At 54.1% G+C, this 14,694-nt stretch overlaps 1 protein-coding gene across 1 annotated transcript; it reads left to right on the top strand.

Moving 5' to 3' along the window:
* The first annotated feature begins 286 nt into the window (after positions 1-286).
* Positions 287-14,489, top strand: STX6 (syntaxin 6). The gene is made up of 8 exons (XM_064148186.1): positions 287-342; positions 2,653-2,822; positions 3,388-3,482; positions 5,179-5,241; positions 7,444-7,566; positions 8,800-8,906; positions 10,448-10,542; positions 12,061-14,489. The coding sequence occupies exons 1-8, from the start codon at positions 308-310 to the stop codon at positions 12,135-12,137; spliced, it is 765 nt and encodes a 254-aa protein (XP_064004256.1). The 5' UTR covers positions 287-307; the 3' UTR covers positions 12,138-14,489.
* Positions 14,490-14,694: the final 205 nt, after the last annotated feature.

The raw sequence follows: 14,694 nt of genomic DNA, 5'->3' as shown, positions 1-14,694 counted from the left end.
CTCGCTACGCCGGCATGCAGTGCCTGTGTCTCCGAGCCCCGGGACCCAAGGAGATGGCAAGCCCTCACGGAGGAAGGGCCGAGCCGCTGCCCTGCCCGCAGCGGCCGGGACCGTCCCTCCGCGCCGCCGCTGCTCGCTACGAGCCCCCCCGCACCGCGCGGCGGGGCGCCCGGACGTGACGTCACCAGGCCTGCCCCCCGCCCGCAGGGGCGCAGGCGCGGGGGCGGGGCGGGGCGGGGCGGCGGCGGCGGCGGCGGGCGGGGGCGGGGCGGCCGGGGCGCGCGGCGGCGGCGGCGGCGGCGGCGCCATGTCGATGGAGGACCCCTTCTTCGTGGTCAAGGGGTGAGCGCTGCCCCGCGGGGCCCCCGCCTCGGCGGGGCTGGGCACGGGCGCCCCGCAGCGGGGGAGGCCCGGGAAGTGACGGGAGGAAGGGGGGGGTAAGCGGCGATCGGTAAGCGGCGATCGGGAGGGTCTCCGGCGGTGAGTGGGGAGGGAGAAAGTGGCCGCTTTGCCCCACTCTGTTCTAAGGCTGGGGGGGTCTGCGACGACCCCGGGCCTGGCTGGGGCGCTCGGCGTCGAGGGCCGGGAGCGGAAGGCCCCAGGACGAAGCGCTGCGCCGGGCAGGTGCCGAGCCGCGCTCGGGCCCTAGCACGAAGCGTCCCCCGCTCTGCGGGCCGGGGAGAGCCCAGCCTGGAGGCTGCAGCTCCCGGTAGAGGGAAGCGGGAGACGAAGCGGCTGCAGGTGCGGCTCCAGCACGCTGCGATAGCCTGGGGACAGCCTATCTGGCTGTCACCGCCGTCAGTGGCCTGGGAAAAGTCGCCTTGCAGCAGGCTGAGCAGGGCATGGGTGGCATCCCCGGGAGCTAGGATCGTGGTGTCCAGGAGGAAGGATGGAGAGGAGCAGGGAGCAAGCTGATGGAGAAACTGCAGCATGGACGGTTGCTATGAGAGGAAGCAAGAACAGGCTGAAGAAAGGCAAACACCTACCAAAGGTGGTCCAAGCAGAAGAAAACGAAGCTTGAAATTGACATAGGGAAAGCACCTTGGTCTCTAAAAAACACCCTGGGGCCAGCCTCGCGTTCTGCCATGGACTGGTCACCTGCTCCACACGGCAGTGAAACAGCACTCGGGAGCAGCAGAGGTGCTCCGAGGGGAGAGGCAGGGAGGGCTGTGTGAGCACCAGCGGCGTGGGGCGGGATGCTGGTGCAGGCAGGGAAAGTGAATCGCTCCGCCAGGCCCAACTGGTGCTCGGAGGAAAAGATCCCAGTTGCCATGGGTGGGGAGCAAACGTCCTGTCAAACCTTGTGGAGAGATTCCCGTGCGGTGCAGGGAAGGGCTGGCAGGGCAGAGGGGATGTGCTGCCGCTCCCAGTGCTAATTATTACCCAGCAGGTTGGGGTGGAAGGGATTGGTGCAGGCTGTCCACTTTGTATTCAGTTTGCTCCATTCGAGGTCATGACTCCTGCCATCAGAGGACACACAGCACTGCTTTGAATTCCTGACTTCCCCAACTCTGTGCAGATGGGAGTGGGGGGGGGGGAAAGGCACACGCAAAGAAACCCAAAAGCAAACTTTTGATAGCACATAGTGAAGGGAACAAAGCTGCAGATCCTCGCTGCAAGCTGCTGACTTTAAAGGCACTAGATGTGGCAGACTCAAGCCGTGGGCGTGCAAGAGGAGGGGCACTCATCAGGCTGCCCAGAGACTGTAGCTTCAACAACAAAGCCGAGTACTTCAGGCTGTAACGTAGCCGAAGCTGCAGTCCCAGCAGGGTGCAGGCTCAGTTCATCCCTCCTGGTCTTCCCCTACTGACAACCTGCTTTCCTTCACTGGGGATGAACACTGACATCTCCTGTGGATGCTGCGTGGAAGCTCTTGGGCTCCTGGTGGCCAGCTTTCACACCAGCATGCTCTGCTCTTGGCTGTAGCCTCCCGTCCTGGCTTTCCGTGAGCCTGAGTGGTTCAGTATACAGGACTATAGAGTTTGTAAGTACAGATCCTCACGCTGCTGGACGGTGACCCACATTTAGAGACCTGCTTGCCCCAAACCATCCAAGCAGCTCAGTGCTGTCAGCAAGGGCTGCCTTCCCCTGCTGTGAATGCATTCATCTCCAAAATGCTTAGAGCAGCAGAAAAGACTCCGTTCCCTAAGCTGGCCTAGTAGAGCTGTGCCTTTGAAAAGCTGAATTAAACAGTGCTGCACTCAACAGTCTGCCTGGCTCTATTGTGGGGACAGTTCCTGTAATTCTGTGTGCCTTAAGGTATCTTACATAGGTAGTCGAGAGCCTTCCGAGGAGAGCTGTTGAGAAGAATGCAGAGCGTTAATTGCCAAAGAGCCGCCTTGTTCAGCTGCTCTGCCCTGCCCTGGACACTTGACACAAACCTCCTCGAAAGAAATAAGTCCCTCCATTAATAGATGAACTGTAAGTTCTTACTGCTCAGCACTTCGTCCTGCAGCAAGAGGTGGGATTGTCCAGCAGGTAGAGCAGATCCTTATTTAACAAACTGAAGTGAAAAATTGTTTGGAGGAAAGATGCCTGGGAGGAAGCTGCGCTTCCCTGCTCAGCTGGGCACAGGGCTGCCCTGGTGTGACTGCTGCAGAGCACCTGGGCATCTATAATGCCTTGGCTTCTTTTTAACTGTCCTGGGTGCAGGGAGGTGCAGAAAGCTGTCAACACAGCCCAAGGGCTCTTCCAGAGGTGGACAGAGCTCTTGCAAGATCCCTCCATCGCCACAAGAGAAGAAATTGACTGGACCACTAATGAGCTCAGAAACAACCTGCGGAGCATCGAGTGGGACCTGGAAGACTTGGACGAAACAATTAATATCCTTTTTGTGGTTCTTTGGAGGCAGGGTTATGTGGATCCCTGAAGAGCTGAAGTAGGAGATACTTTTTGCACAAATCAGGACAATTTGAGACTGAATGTTGCCTTTACTTTAGCTTTTCCCCAGCTGCAAATGAGAAGTGAAGGCAAATGCATTCAAGTGGAAGGATTTGCCTTTTGCCTTTTCGTTTTCCTTTTGACAAGGTGTTTTCTAAGATGCTTTGCTCTAGAAAGCCTATTGTGTTGTATGAATTTGGGTTTCATTGTGGGCAGTCAGGCTCTAGGCTGGCTTCCAGAAATACTCATTTCCCCTTGTGTTCATCTGAACACTCCTCAAAGTGCTGCACAGCATCACAGAACCCAGAAATCTCAGGAGAGGAACCTCACACTGACGCATGTCCCTGCCGTGGCTGATTTTTGACTGCTATATCCCCCATACCAGAGTTTGGGAAAGGGCAGAGTGCAGTGGCCACATGGTAGTCCCTGTGGGAGGCACTGCTGGGGGCTATGTATCCATGTGGCTATCCACCACCACTAGTGGGGACTCCTTGACTTGCTGCTTACGCATCGTCGAGGCAAACCCGCGCAAGTTCAACCTCGATGCGACAGAGCTGGGCATCAGGAAAGCCTTCATCACAAGCACGCGGCAGGTGGTCAGGGTAAGGGATGGGAGCATGGGGAAGGCAGTGGGAGTGGTGGGGTAGGCAAAACCAGGAAAGCTTGTGGCCATTTTCATGCTGAAGTGGAGGGCAGAGGATAAACCTGCTACCTGTTCTCTCAGGCTTGCTTCCCTTTCCCTGCTGTTTCCTCTTGGTGCTGCCCAGATGGGTTTGGGGCTGCAAGGGGGCAGGTAGCCCATAGCACACCCTCCTCAGCTGTTGCTATCCCTTGAAGTCTTCATACCTCTCTTGCAGCAGCCTGTCTGGAAAGCTGTAGACACTGGGAAGGAAGAGAAAGGACTCTGCTGTGATGCAGAGGTGAAGGAAATCACAGCTGTCCTGAGCTTTTTAGCACCAGTTCTCAAAAACAAGGAGTCCACTTTGATCACTGACAGATGGTTAAAGCCTAACATTATTGATGTGGTGACTTCAGCTTCCTACTGCTACAAAACAGTCCAAACAACCACTAGATTTATTTTTAACGGGGTGGGGGAAGGGCTTTTTTGTTTGGTTTGGGTTTTTTTTTTAGTTCAAGCTCACATTTCAGAAGCAAAAGGAGGATTTCAGCAGTTCCATGGTAATAAATAGAGAAGCATCATCTTCCCAAAATCTTCACTGCCTGGTAACGTGCTACTAGTTAAGAAGTAGCTACAATGAGGGTAGCTTAGCTTCTGCTGTCCCTCATGACTCTGTTATTCCTACTTCACAAAATGCATTGCTGTGGCTAGCAGCAAGCTTGTTCCCTACTCGCAGTCCTGTGGTCTGGATGTAATGCCTAAGAGTGGCTGCCTGGGAATTGAGCCCTGGGTATGAGGCATCAGTACAAAGGCAGCAGCCTTGCCCTTAGTGTAGTCTGCTCCCACAAAGGCAGGATCAGGCAAACCTGCTCCATGGTCCTCTTTTCCTGGACAAAACCTGCTGGTTAATGGGGTTTGGAGCAGCATTTCCTACTGCTAAGTGAAATTTGTCAGTGTCATGATGGATCTGATTTCCAGCTCCCAGGGGGGAATTCCTGATGCACAGTAGCATGAACGTTAGCCAGTAAGAAGTAATGGAGTGGGATCTGATGCTCTTAGGTGATACCTTTTCTAGTGAAAAAGATACCTAAATGTTTTGGTGACATCAGAACTGTGCTGGCAGACCCACTGCTGTTAGATCTTGCTGACTACTTACTAATCTACCCTATCAAAACTAGACTGCTTTACACTGTGATGGGGACCTCCACTGGCAAAACTTTAACTGATAAAAGAGAAAATGTAGGTACAGTCTGAAAGGGTGACCAGGAAATCAGTCTCATCCTCAGCAGTCTAAAACCAGATGGAGCTGGGAATAAAGTACAGGAGCTTACAGGCTTCCTGAACCTCGAAGAACATGGCTCTTTCTTACCAGTGGAAACATTAATGTTACACAAACCAAAGTGTTTCTGGCTGTAGTGGAGCAAGACCAGTAGCAAAGGAATGTTTTCTAAATATCTCCTTGCCATTGATTCTGGTGTCAGTAAAACAGTCAACTGTGATGAAGCTTTCTACATTATCCTTCCAGGCTCTTCAAACCCATGCACTCTCAAAGCAGATCTCCCTCCCCTTACTCCCCCTAAAGAGGCCTTGTTTGTGTGTAGGCAGCCCTGCAGCACCCTGAAGCTGCATATCACCTCAGAGCCACTGCTGACATACTTCTTCTTTCTTTGAACAAACAGGAAATGAAGGATCAGATGTCAAACTCCTCCATGCAAGCACTGGCTGAAAGGAAAAACAGGCAGGTGAGCACCAGAAATAGGAAACTTAAGTGAATGTAGTGGCTTCTTGGTACTTTAAGGAGGGTTTATTAGCTCTAGCATCTGGTGTCTTAAGGTGAAGCTTCTATTTATGCTGATTTCTAGGCCCTGCGTTGTTAGGCAGAGCATACAGCACTGATCAAAACTGTGCAAAAGCAGCTGTTAACAATATGCATCCTGTCTGTAGTTCACCCCCTTCAAAAGCTTGGTTCTGGGCAGGGGTTTGTGTGCTGCAGCAAAGCTGTGTCTGCTACGCTGACCTGAGCAAGCTGGTTCTCAGAGGCGTGTTGCTGCCGCTCTCATCCCAGCCTGTCTCTCAAAAGCAGTAAGTCAGCATTTGCCATCTGTCTCAGTCTTCAGATCTGGTTGTGTACAACTGTCAGTGTTGCATCATCCTGTGGGAAGGGGAATCTCCCTCCTCCTCCCCCTCAGAATCCATGTCAGTGAAGGTAATCCTGCGCTCTGCTCTATTTAGGAGCTGAGATGCTGCAATATCCTTTCACACAGCTGCCTCTCATAATAGTTAGCCATGTAAGAAGATGAAAGGAGCTCAAGGAGTCTCAGGTTGTCTGCACTTGTAATCTAAGGAGTAGGAATAGATGTGGCTGACAGGGAAGCTGTAAGGAGATCTCAGCTGCCTCAGTAGAAGTTGGTGTGCACTCCAAGCAATTAGCTTGCTTGGATACATCAGTCTTACCGCTTGTGGCAAAAATGACAGACTGGATGAGTCCTGCGAGGCACAGAGCCACTTCCTCAACTTGTTATGAGCTTAGTTGATGTGCCTGGCAAACACTTGAAGCAGCAAAGTTCCTTACACCCATGGTCAAACAGGTCTGTAGCTGTCCCTGAGTTCTGCTTTTCTTTGTGTGAAGTTGCTGCTCGCTGAAGAAGACCATATGGCTCAGCTTGTGCAGCGACAGCTGGGCAGGAAAACTGACTTCCCCTTGCTGTCTTCCTCCCCCTTCCCCAGCCTCTCGTCTTCCCTCCAGACCACAAAGCTTGTGCTGGGCTGCAGTGGCTTTTCCAGCCTGTCTCTCTGTCCAAGGGGCTGGCTGGTGGTGACCTGGCCCTCGCAGGCTGAAGCTGTCAAACAGAGGCCTTTCTGTTGAAGCTGCAGCAAAGCTAATGCAGCACATTAAACGAGCAGGAGCTGCACTTGCCGCAAGCTGGAGACAGCCAGGAGCTTGCTCAGTGTCTCGGGGGCGGACAAAGCCAGATGTCCTGCTGGCTTCCTGCACGGTCAGTCTGCCAGCTTTCCTCACCCCTCCTTGAACCTTGTAAAGCAGATGAACCATAAAGACCATCTTGTTTTGAGCCTGCCCGAGCAGCCTTATCATTGTCTTGCTGTTCTTCACACTCGGTTGTCCCCTCCTGCCCACGACCAGAAGCTGCAAGATAGTCTTGTTATGAGTTGGCTTTGCCCCCACGCTGCTGGGGAGAGCTCCCTAATCTGCTGGTAGTGCCACAGAGTGCAGGCCATGTTCCTTCCAGCATCTATCGCTCATGCTGTACCCCTTCCAGGGAGCAGACTTGCTCAGCTGGAAGGCCACATCTCTGCTGGCTTTTCTCAAGCTTCTCTCTTTGGGTTGGAGAGCAGGTGGCAACTGTAGTCTTGTGTGCTGGCAGCTGAAGGGTCTGATGGAGGAACAGGTAGCCTGTATCAAAGAACAGAGCATGCAGCACTGCTGTGGCTGTGGTTATGTACTTCAGTGTTTTACTGTCAGCTCAACTGGTTAAGTGCTTGATCCAGACCCTCCTGAGTCCCTCCTGAGCAGCAGAGCCTTCAGTTTAAGCTGTGCATCTGTTAATATATGCTGATACTTCCCAGCTTACATGTCCTAGCACACAGTGCTGTCTCTTAAATAACAGACCTTTGCTAGTCCTTTGTGCTGTGCAGAGCTCCTGCCCACACTGTCTGCTGGTTGTACTCCAGCTCTCTTGCTGCTGGAGAGGCAAAGCTGCAGTATCAGGCTGCAGAGACTTCCCAGGCTGGTGTTTTGGCTTTGTGGTGTTTAATTCATGACGGCACTTTGGCTGAGTAGCAACAGAGCAGGAGAAAAAGGATGCTGTTCACGTGTGTGCAGGTGTATTGCCTCGTCTGCCTTCTCACTACACCCTCTAGATGGGCTCTGAGCAGACACAAAGGTGTCACTAACGGCTCACTAAGGGCTTTCTGCGTCTGCTTAGGTGCTGCTGGGAGAAAGCGGGAGTCAGAGCTGGAGCGCTGGACCTGACAAGTACAGCCGCCTGGACCGGGAGCTGCACTTAGCTAACTCACACTTCATCGAGGAGCAGCAAGCTCAGCAACAGGTAAGGCAGCTGGCACCTCACAGGCTAGGCAGCTTTGCTTGCCAAATGGGCACTGAGGGCATGAGGTACGGGCTGCAGGAGCCAAAGAAATTACAGTCTGTGGCTGGTCTGGATCCAGGAGCCTGAGAGCACTCTTCCTTGCTTGCAGCATCTACCTGTGCATGCACGGCTTCGGGTGCATCTTGGTGCAGGGTTTTTAACCCTTGAGGCTTGGGGCTTCTGCTTTGCACAGCAGCCAGACAGCACTACCTGGAATCCGTAGTGCACAAGAACTGCTGAAATGCTTGGAAGAGCAGAAGTGTTGCAACCAAAGGAAAGCCCATTTCTCTTGGGCAGCTTGCCCTGGTTAAAAATGGAGCTGCTGTTGGTATGCATCTTCATCAGAGGAGGCTGGGGCAGGAGCCACGTGCCTGCTTCCTTTTCCTGCCTTTGTCAACACGGGGTTCGTGAGAAAGCCAGCACCAGGGCTTCGTGAGAACCTCTGCTGAGCTACTTCCCTGCTGCTGGGGCAGTTTGCCTGGAGAAGCACCCAGGCAGGGTGCAGACCCACCTGCAGCAGCCCACACAAGTACAGGCCTTTAACCAGGCAGCCAACTCCTCTAAAGCTGCTGAACTGTGATGCTGCCCAGCTTTCAGACAAGTTTTACCTAGTGAGTCTAGGGGGATAAGTAGATTCAGAAATAGGTAACTAGGGTAAACCTAATCCTTAGCGTGACTGTGCCCTGAAAATGACTTAAAACATCAGCAGACTTATTCCTTTGGCACACTGGGAGCCAGCCTTGCTATTTTTAGCTGTAGAAGCTGCAAAAGCTTTTTACTCACGTTAACTCCTCGTTAGCTGCAGCATGTCTCGGGCTGCGTTTCCCAGGCCTGGTGCCTGCTGCAGGCAGAGGGCCTGCAGAGGTTTGGCTGACCAGCCCCTGTGGCTTTCACGAGTTGCTTTAGCAGGGAAGGGACGGGGCGTGGCTCTGCGAGGCTGGAGTTGGAGAGCTGCTGGGAGCCCGCAGCCCGCTGTGCCGCAGGGATGTCATGCCAGGGAGGCCTTCCTGCAGCTGTCACTTCTCCAAGATTTCTTAGGAATGCGCTCCTCGTTCCTGCTGGCTTGGGTCTGTGTCCAGGTCCCACAGATGATGTTGGCTGAGGAGCCAGTGTCTGTCCGCTGGATTGTCTGGCTCTGACCCAGCTGCAGGAGGCAGACCTGTAATTGCCTGTTTGCCTTCTCTTTGGCCCCAGCTGATTGTGGAGCAGCAAGATGAGCAGTTGGAGCTGGTCTCTGGCAGCATCGGGGTGCTGAAGAACATGTCCCAGCGCATCGGCGGGGAGCTGGAGGAGCAGGCAGTGTAAGTGTGAGACGTGGTGCTGAAAACCCAGCATGGGGCTGGCTGCAGCACAGCTGGAGGTCCTCTCACACACACACGTCTCTGCCTCCGTTAGGGCCTGGAGTTTACTGGGTACTCAGGCAGCCTCTCCTAGTCTGCCTTTGATTTGGGGCAGTGAAAAGCATTTCTTACTGTGGCCTACAAGGAGCCAGCCACAGTCTTGTTGGTTTGAAAGCTTGTGTCTAGCGCAAGCTTAGCTGCCAGTTTCCCTTCTCTCTCCTTTTCACACACTAGGGCACACAGTTAGCTCCTTAGCTACAGGCAGCCAGCAGTGTCCAAGAGAAGATGGAGGGAGGTGCTGTGTAATGGGGATACTGAGTGCTTTCCCCCTCCACGGGTTCCGTGCTGCCCCTGGATTAACTGTTTGACCCATCAGCCTTCAGTTCTGCCTCACTGCTGCAGAGAGGCAGCACAGAGCTGCTATTCATAGTTAAAGCTAAAAATAGCCCTCACCCACGCAAGGGGTGAAAGGGTAGCTCCCGAGGTGCTCTGCATCCCCTGTTCATGTATCAGTTAGATTGCTTTCCCTCCTCTTGGCCTTTGCAAACAAATGCATAAAGGGTCCAGTTTTGCAGGCTAACAGAAGCTGGAAGGGTTCCTGCCTACAAACCCTCCTTGTTTGCTTGGCTGGTGGGTGTCGGGAGGGCTGGATCCCTGGTGAAGCGAGGTCATCTGTGGTTGGAGGAAGGGCTTTAAACCCACCTCCTGCATGGAGTCTTGCAGCATTGAGAGTCTTCCGCTCTCACGGACGCAGATGAGTGTGGTGTGACTGCAGATCATCACGTGCCGGCTATGCTTGCTAGGCAGTAGCAGATAACTACTGCAATGAGGATTTTACTGCAACTCTCCTTTTCCCCACTGGATGAAGGTGTAGCAAGCACCCTAGAACTCCAAATTAAGGAAGCTGTCCTTTTAAACATACTGAGCTTTAAAGCCCCACTGGCTGGAGGCAAATCAGACTGGTGCTTTGCTTCTGGATGTGCTCATTTCTCTTTAGATGGGTCTTGGCAGTGGCAAAACACAGCCTTTCAGATCCTTTCCAGTTTATATGTGGAGGGAGTGGAGGGGTAACTTCTATGCAGGGCTTAAAAAACACTTTGAAAGCAGCTGCAAATCTCATTCCTGCTTGATAAATGAGTGGAAAAAGATTTTAGTTTCAACCTGCAAGCCCTGAACCTGGACCTCTCTAATCAGCCTCTGCTACTCACAAGTTACAGATGAAGCATTCCCCTCCCCAAAAGGAGCATTGTCCCTGCTGCCCACCATGCAGGGGTGCCATGGAACTCACCCACAAACACACAACGGGGGTGAGTCTGACAGGCGTTCTGAATGACTTCCCACCAATGCCAAGGTGCTGCTTCGGAAGGTTTTTCCCCTCCTCGGGTGCTTTCAGGAGACCAGGCTGTGATACACTGATCCCAGCAGTGTTTTGACCAGTGTGTGAGAGCTGAGAAATCCTAAAGGGATGTGCCACTGGCTGATGAGCACTTGTGTGTCCCCAGGATGCTGGACGACTTCTCCCACGAGTTGGACAGCACTCAGTCGCGGCTCGACAACGTCATGAAGAAGCTCGCCAAAGTGTCTCACATGACAAGCGGTAAGTCCTGGGAAACAGGATCCAGATCCAGCTCTGGAAAGGGAGAGACAAGGCCTCAGATCTTTGGGCTGGGACACTGCATGCTCCCACCCACCGCCAGCCAGCCCAGACCCAAGCAGAGCAGCTCTTGGGGCTTGAGAGATGGGGGAAGACTTCCAAGCCCTGCAGCTCCTCCTGCCCAGGCACTGCTCTGCAGCCCATCTTTTGCCTTTGTTTATTTACAGATGCCTTTATATTTATGCTGCTGCTGCCACGGTGGGAAAATCCCCCTCTAGGTGGTAGGAGGAGCAGCTCTGCAGCCTCCTCTACTGCAGTTCCCTGGGCTGCTTGTGGAACAAAGTGTGCAGCTTCTTCTGCACCAAACACTTGCCTGCAGCAAGCGCCTTCTCTGATCCCTTTTGCCCTTGGGCTGCTGGTGCCTGCTATCCCACAGGCCTGTTGTCAGTTAGATCTATCTCAGCTGGCAGAGGAAAGAGATGAATTCTCTGCTGAACCCAGGAGAAAAGTCCTTATAAGGCTGTGCCTGCAGCGGGTGGGCTGGCGAGGCGCCGCGGGCAGAGCAAACAGGAAGCCCGGCGTGCCTGCCGGGAAGTCCCCTGCCGCCAGCTTGCCTCTCAGAGCGCTGGCACTGTGCCTGGCCATCCCCTCCTCCAGTACCCCTCTCCCCTGGGTGCTTGGGTAGCTTGTGGCGGCAACAGTAAGGTGGGAGGAGAAGTGTTCCTGCTCCACAGGATTAAGCTGGCTGGAGGATTTGTGAGCTTGTGGAAATGGGAGTGCGTGGAGCACCGATGGTGTGCTCTGGGTCATGGAAACACTGAGTATCTCCCCTTCCCTCTGGGAAGAGGGCTCCAGTTGTTGCAGGGTGCTTCTGGGAGTTGTGAAAGAGCATTTCTGCTGTCCCTGGCATCAAGAGACCAGGAGGGCTCTTCCTGGGGTAGCTGCTGTGCACTGGAGCTGGGTGCCACTAGCACTGTCCCCACTGCTGCACCATTGTGTCTCTGCCACCAGAGACGTGGCCATGGACAGATAGCATCTCTCAGAGGTGGTGCAGCATCAAGCTTCTGCAGCCCTTGCGTGGGGCTGCAAGCTGGAAGGATATCCAAGGGAACCAATCACTTTCACTAAGGGGAGCTGCCACAAGCCCTTCCTGGCAGAGCTCTTCTAGGCAGCTTTCACCAGCCCTCCTTTCTTGTTCCTCTGCAAACAAGCAGAAGCACACAGCCACTCTCTGCTTCTTTCTCCTGATTGCTTTTGAAGTGGCTTATCAGATCTGTTTGAACTTGACTGAGGAGAAGCCTCAAAATTCCCACATCTGTCCCCAAAGCCAGCTGTGTCCTGGAAGAGAAACACTGTCACCCTGTGGGTTGCAGTGGGGCACGCTGCCGAAGGAGCTGCTGCTTTGCCTTTTTGTGGCATCTCTAAGCTTACCTTGGGTTTCTAGCAGTACAGCAAAGAGAAGCTCTCCTGGTTTTACTTCCCTGTAAAGGCAGGACGATTGACCCTTCCTTTTCCTTCCAGATCGAAGGCAGTGGTGTGCAATTATCATCCTCTTTGTCATCTTACTGGTGGTGCTCATCCTGTTTTTCGTCCTGTGAACCTGCTCAGACGCTCCGTCTCCGCCCCTGGCCCCGCAGCGCGGGGAACTGAAACTCTTCGCCGTTTCCGTCCGCCCACAGACATCCCCGGCAAGAAAACCCGCAGCCAGCTCTCGCCGTTCTCCTCGGAGGACCACAGCGCGGCGCCTCCACCGCTGTCTCACCTGGCCCCAGGGAGAGCAGGGGGGAGGACTGGAGCCGCCTCCTCCCCTGCTGCGGTATGAGCTGGACCTAGGCTCCAGGTCTGGACTTGGGCAGCTGGAGGGGGACTTGACCCTCCACGTTTCCACCCCTTGCAGGTAGGAGCCGGTTGCAGCAATGCCGAGCTGCCTGCAGTTGGATGCGGACCCAGAGCAGCAAGCCCTGGGGAGGAATTAATGAATTCCCTGAGCATTACAAACCACATTGCCAGCCAAAAGCATTATCTGGGAGTTGGGGGGAGAGCAGTGGCCTGAGACCCCACACAGCAAAGGCCAGGGAGGGGAGCCCTAGCTGAACTGCCCCTGCCCCAAGCTGCCTTCCTTCCACGACTTGCTGCGGCGTTGGCAGTCACATCCAGCACCCCTTGGCAGGAGCCGACACATAGGGTGTAGTGTCCTGCCAGCAGCAGGCACGGTTAGAAACCCCAGAGCTTGAAAGTCAGGTGGGTGCCTGCTGAAAGCTGGCAAACAACTGCTAGCCAGAGAGTGAGTGAGTTCAAAAGCTTTTCAGCTTGCCTCCTTCGTTATACAAGCCTCCAGAGCTCATCGACTGATGCTTTCTTTGCCCTTGTATAACTGAGCAACCGCTTCTCTTTAACAGCTGCTGCTTCCCTTGGCAAGTGATTTGTCAGGTCTAAAATAACTTATTTTCTTTTTTTTTAAGGAAAAAAGGAACTTAAAAACTTGTTAAAGGTTCTTTTTGCTGACCACTGAAGCCACGTTCTCTCTGTGTAGCATCAGAGGAACGGGGCTCAGTGATGTGTTTGAAGTGCATATGAACTTGTAAATAGGACGTCTTCATCTTTCCCAGCTGCTGTCTTTTGGACACCTCTGTTGTGAGCAGCTAAAAGGCAGGAGGTTCAAAGGCTAGGTCCTGGTTTCCATGTTACCCCTCAAGCTCTTTTGTTAACTTAGAGCTGTTTGTCACTAGAGTTGTCTCAGCTGTGTTGGGTGGCCCACTCAGATGGTGAACTAGGAGTTAGCTGGGGCAGGTCATACCAAGAAGAAAGCTCACCTTGGCTGCATTGGTGGAATGTAGAGGGAGGGGTTTGTGCTACAAACAGATTGCAGGGTTTGGGGTGGACTCTTCAGGAAAGCAGAGACAATTTCTTACTCAAACCTGCTCCGTATTGAAGTTGCAGGCACTGAAAGATACAGGACAGGCTGGCTTACACCTCCCACCTGAGTGTCAGATGGGGCTGGGAGAGGAAGTTAATTGGTGCTGATGCTGAGACTTAGGTTGAAATCACAACTGACCCCCAAAACCCCCATCCTCCTTGAGCAGAAAGCTCACCACCAGCCAGCTTTACAGCATCACAGAATCAGCCAGGTTGGAAAAGATCTTCAAGATCATCAAGTCCAACCTATCAACCAACATTAGCTGATTAGATAAAACCATGGCACCAAGTGCCACATCCAGTCTCTTTTAAACACTTCCAGGGAGGGGATTCCACCACTTCCCCTGGCAGCCCATTCCAATGCCAATCACTCTTGCTGTGAAGAACTTCTTCCTAACATCCAACCTAGACCTCCCCTGTCACAGCCTGAGACTCTGTCCCCTCGTTCTGTCACCTCCAGGCTGCCTCGCCTACACTGAACACCTCTCCCCTTTGAGTTTGTGGCTTCCTTCAAGCAACATGACCCCCCCAACCTCGTCCTCCATACAGGCACTGTGCCTTCTGCAGCTCAGCAGGGCAACAGGCTGCCCTGCCAGGCTGCTCTCCATTAGCACACACCTCAGTGCCCACTCACACTGATGATGTCAGCAGTTGCTCCTTGGCCGTGTAGAGCACCTCGTGTCTGTTGGTTGTGCGGCAGGAACCAAGGTGGTGTCTGCTTTTCAGGGCTGGCTGCAGCTCCTTGGGCTCAGTAGCCCTGCAGGAGCAGGTTCCTGGGAGCAGGGCTCGTCGGCTGGTGCTTGCACACCGGCCAGCCCCGCGCTACACTCAGTGGGGCCGTGCGTCCTCGACTCCCCGTGCTCCGTGTGGCGTCACTCCTTGGATGGAGAGCGGCCTGGCCGCTGGGGTCCCCGCAGGCCACCAAACTGCCTCTGCTCCCTTGTGTACATTTGCTTTTTCTGTTGGTGGTGGTGCCCTAACACTAAATAAATGCCTTGCTGCTGCCTGGAGCGGCGCGGCAGGCACCGCCGCTCCTTCTTGCACTCGCCCTTACTCGGGGACAAGCGCCTCTCCTGGCACCAGATGGCAGGAAGAGCTCCCACCAACCCGTCTGGCTTTTGAGGCTGCTCTGAGGTCCCTTCTGTGCTGTGGGCAGCTGCTGCCCAGATGTGGAGCATCGCTGTGCCGAGGGCAGCAGTTGCTGCCGTGCTTCCTCTGCTCGCCAGCCTCCTCAGCGCC

Source organism: Pogoniulus pusillus, chromosome 8, assembly GCF_015220805.1.
Source record: "Pogoniulus pusillus isolate bPogPus1 chromosome 8, bPogPus1.pri, whole genome shotgun sequence".
Classification (NCBI taxonomy): domain Eukaryota; kingdom Metazoa; phylum Chordata; class Aves; order Piciformes; family Lybiidae; genus Pogoniulus; species Pogoniulus pusillus.
The sequence above is the reverse complement of the archived record's forward strand: the minus strand, read 5'-3'. Positions and strand labels throughout refer to the sequence as shown.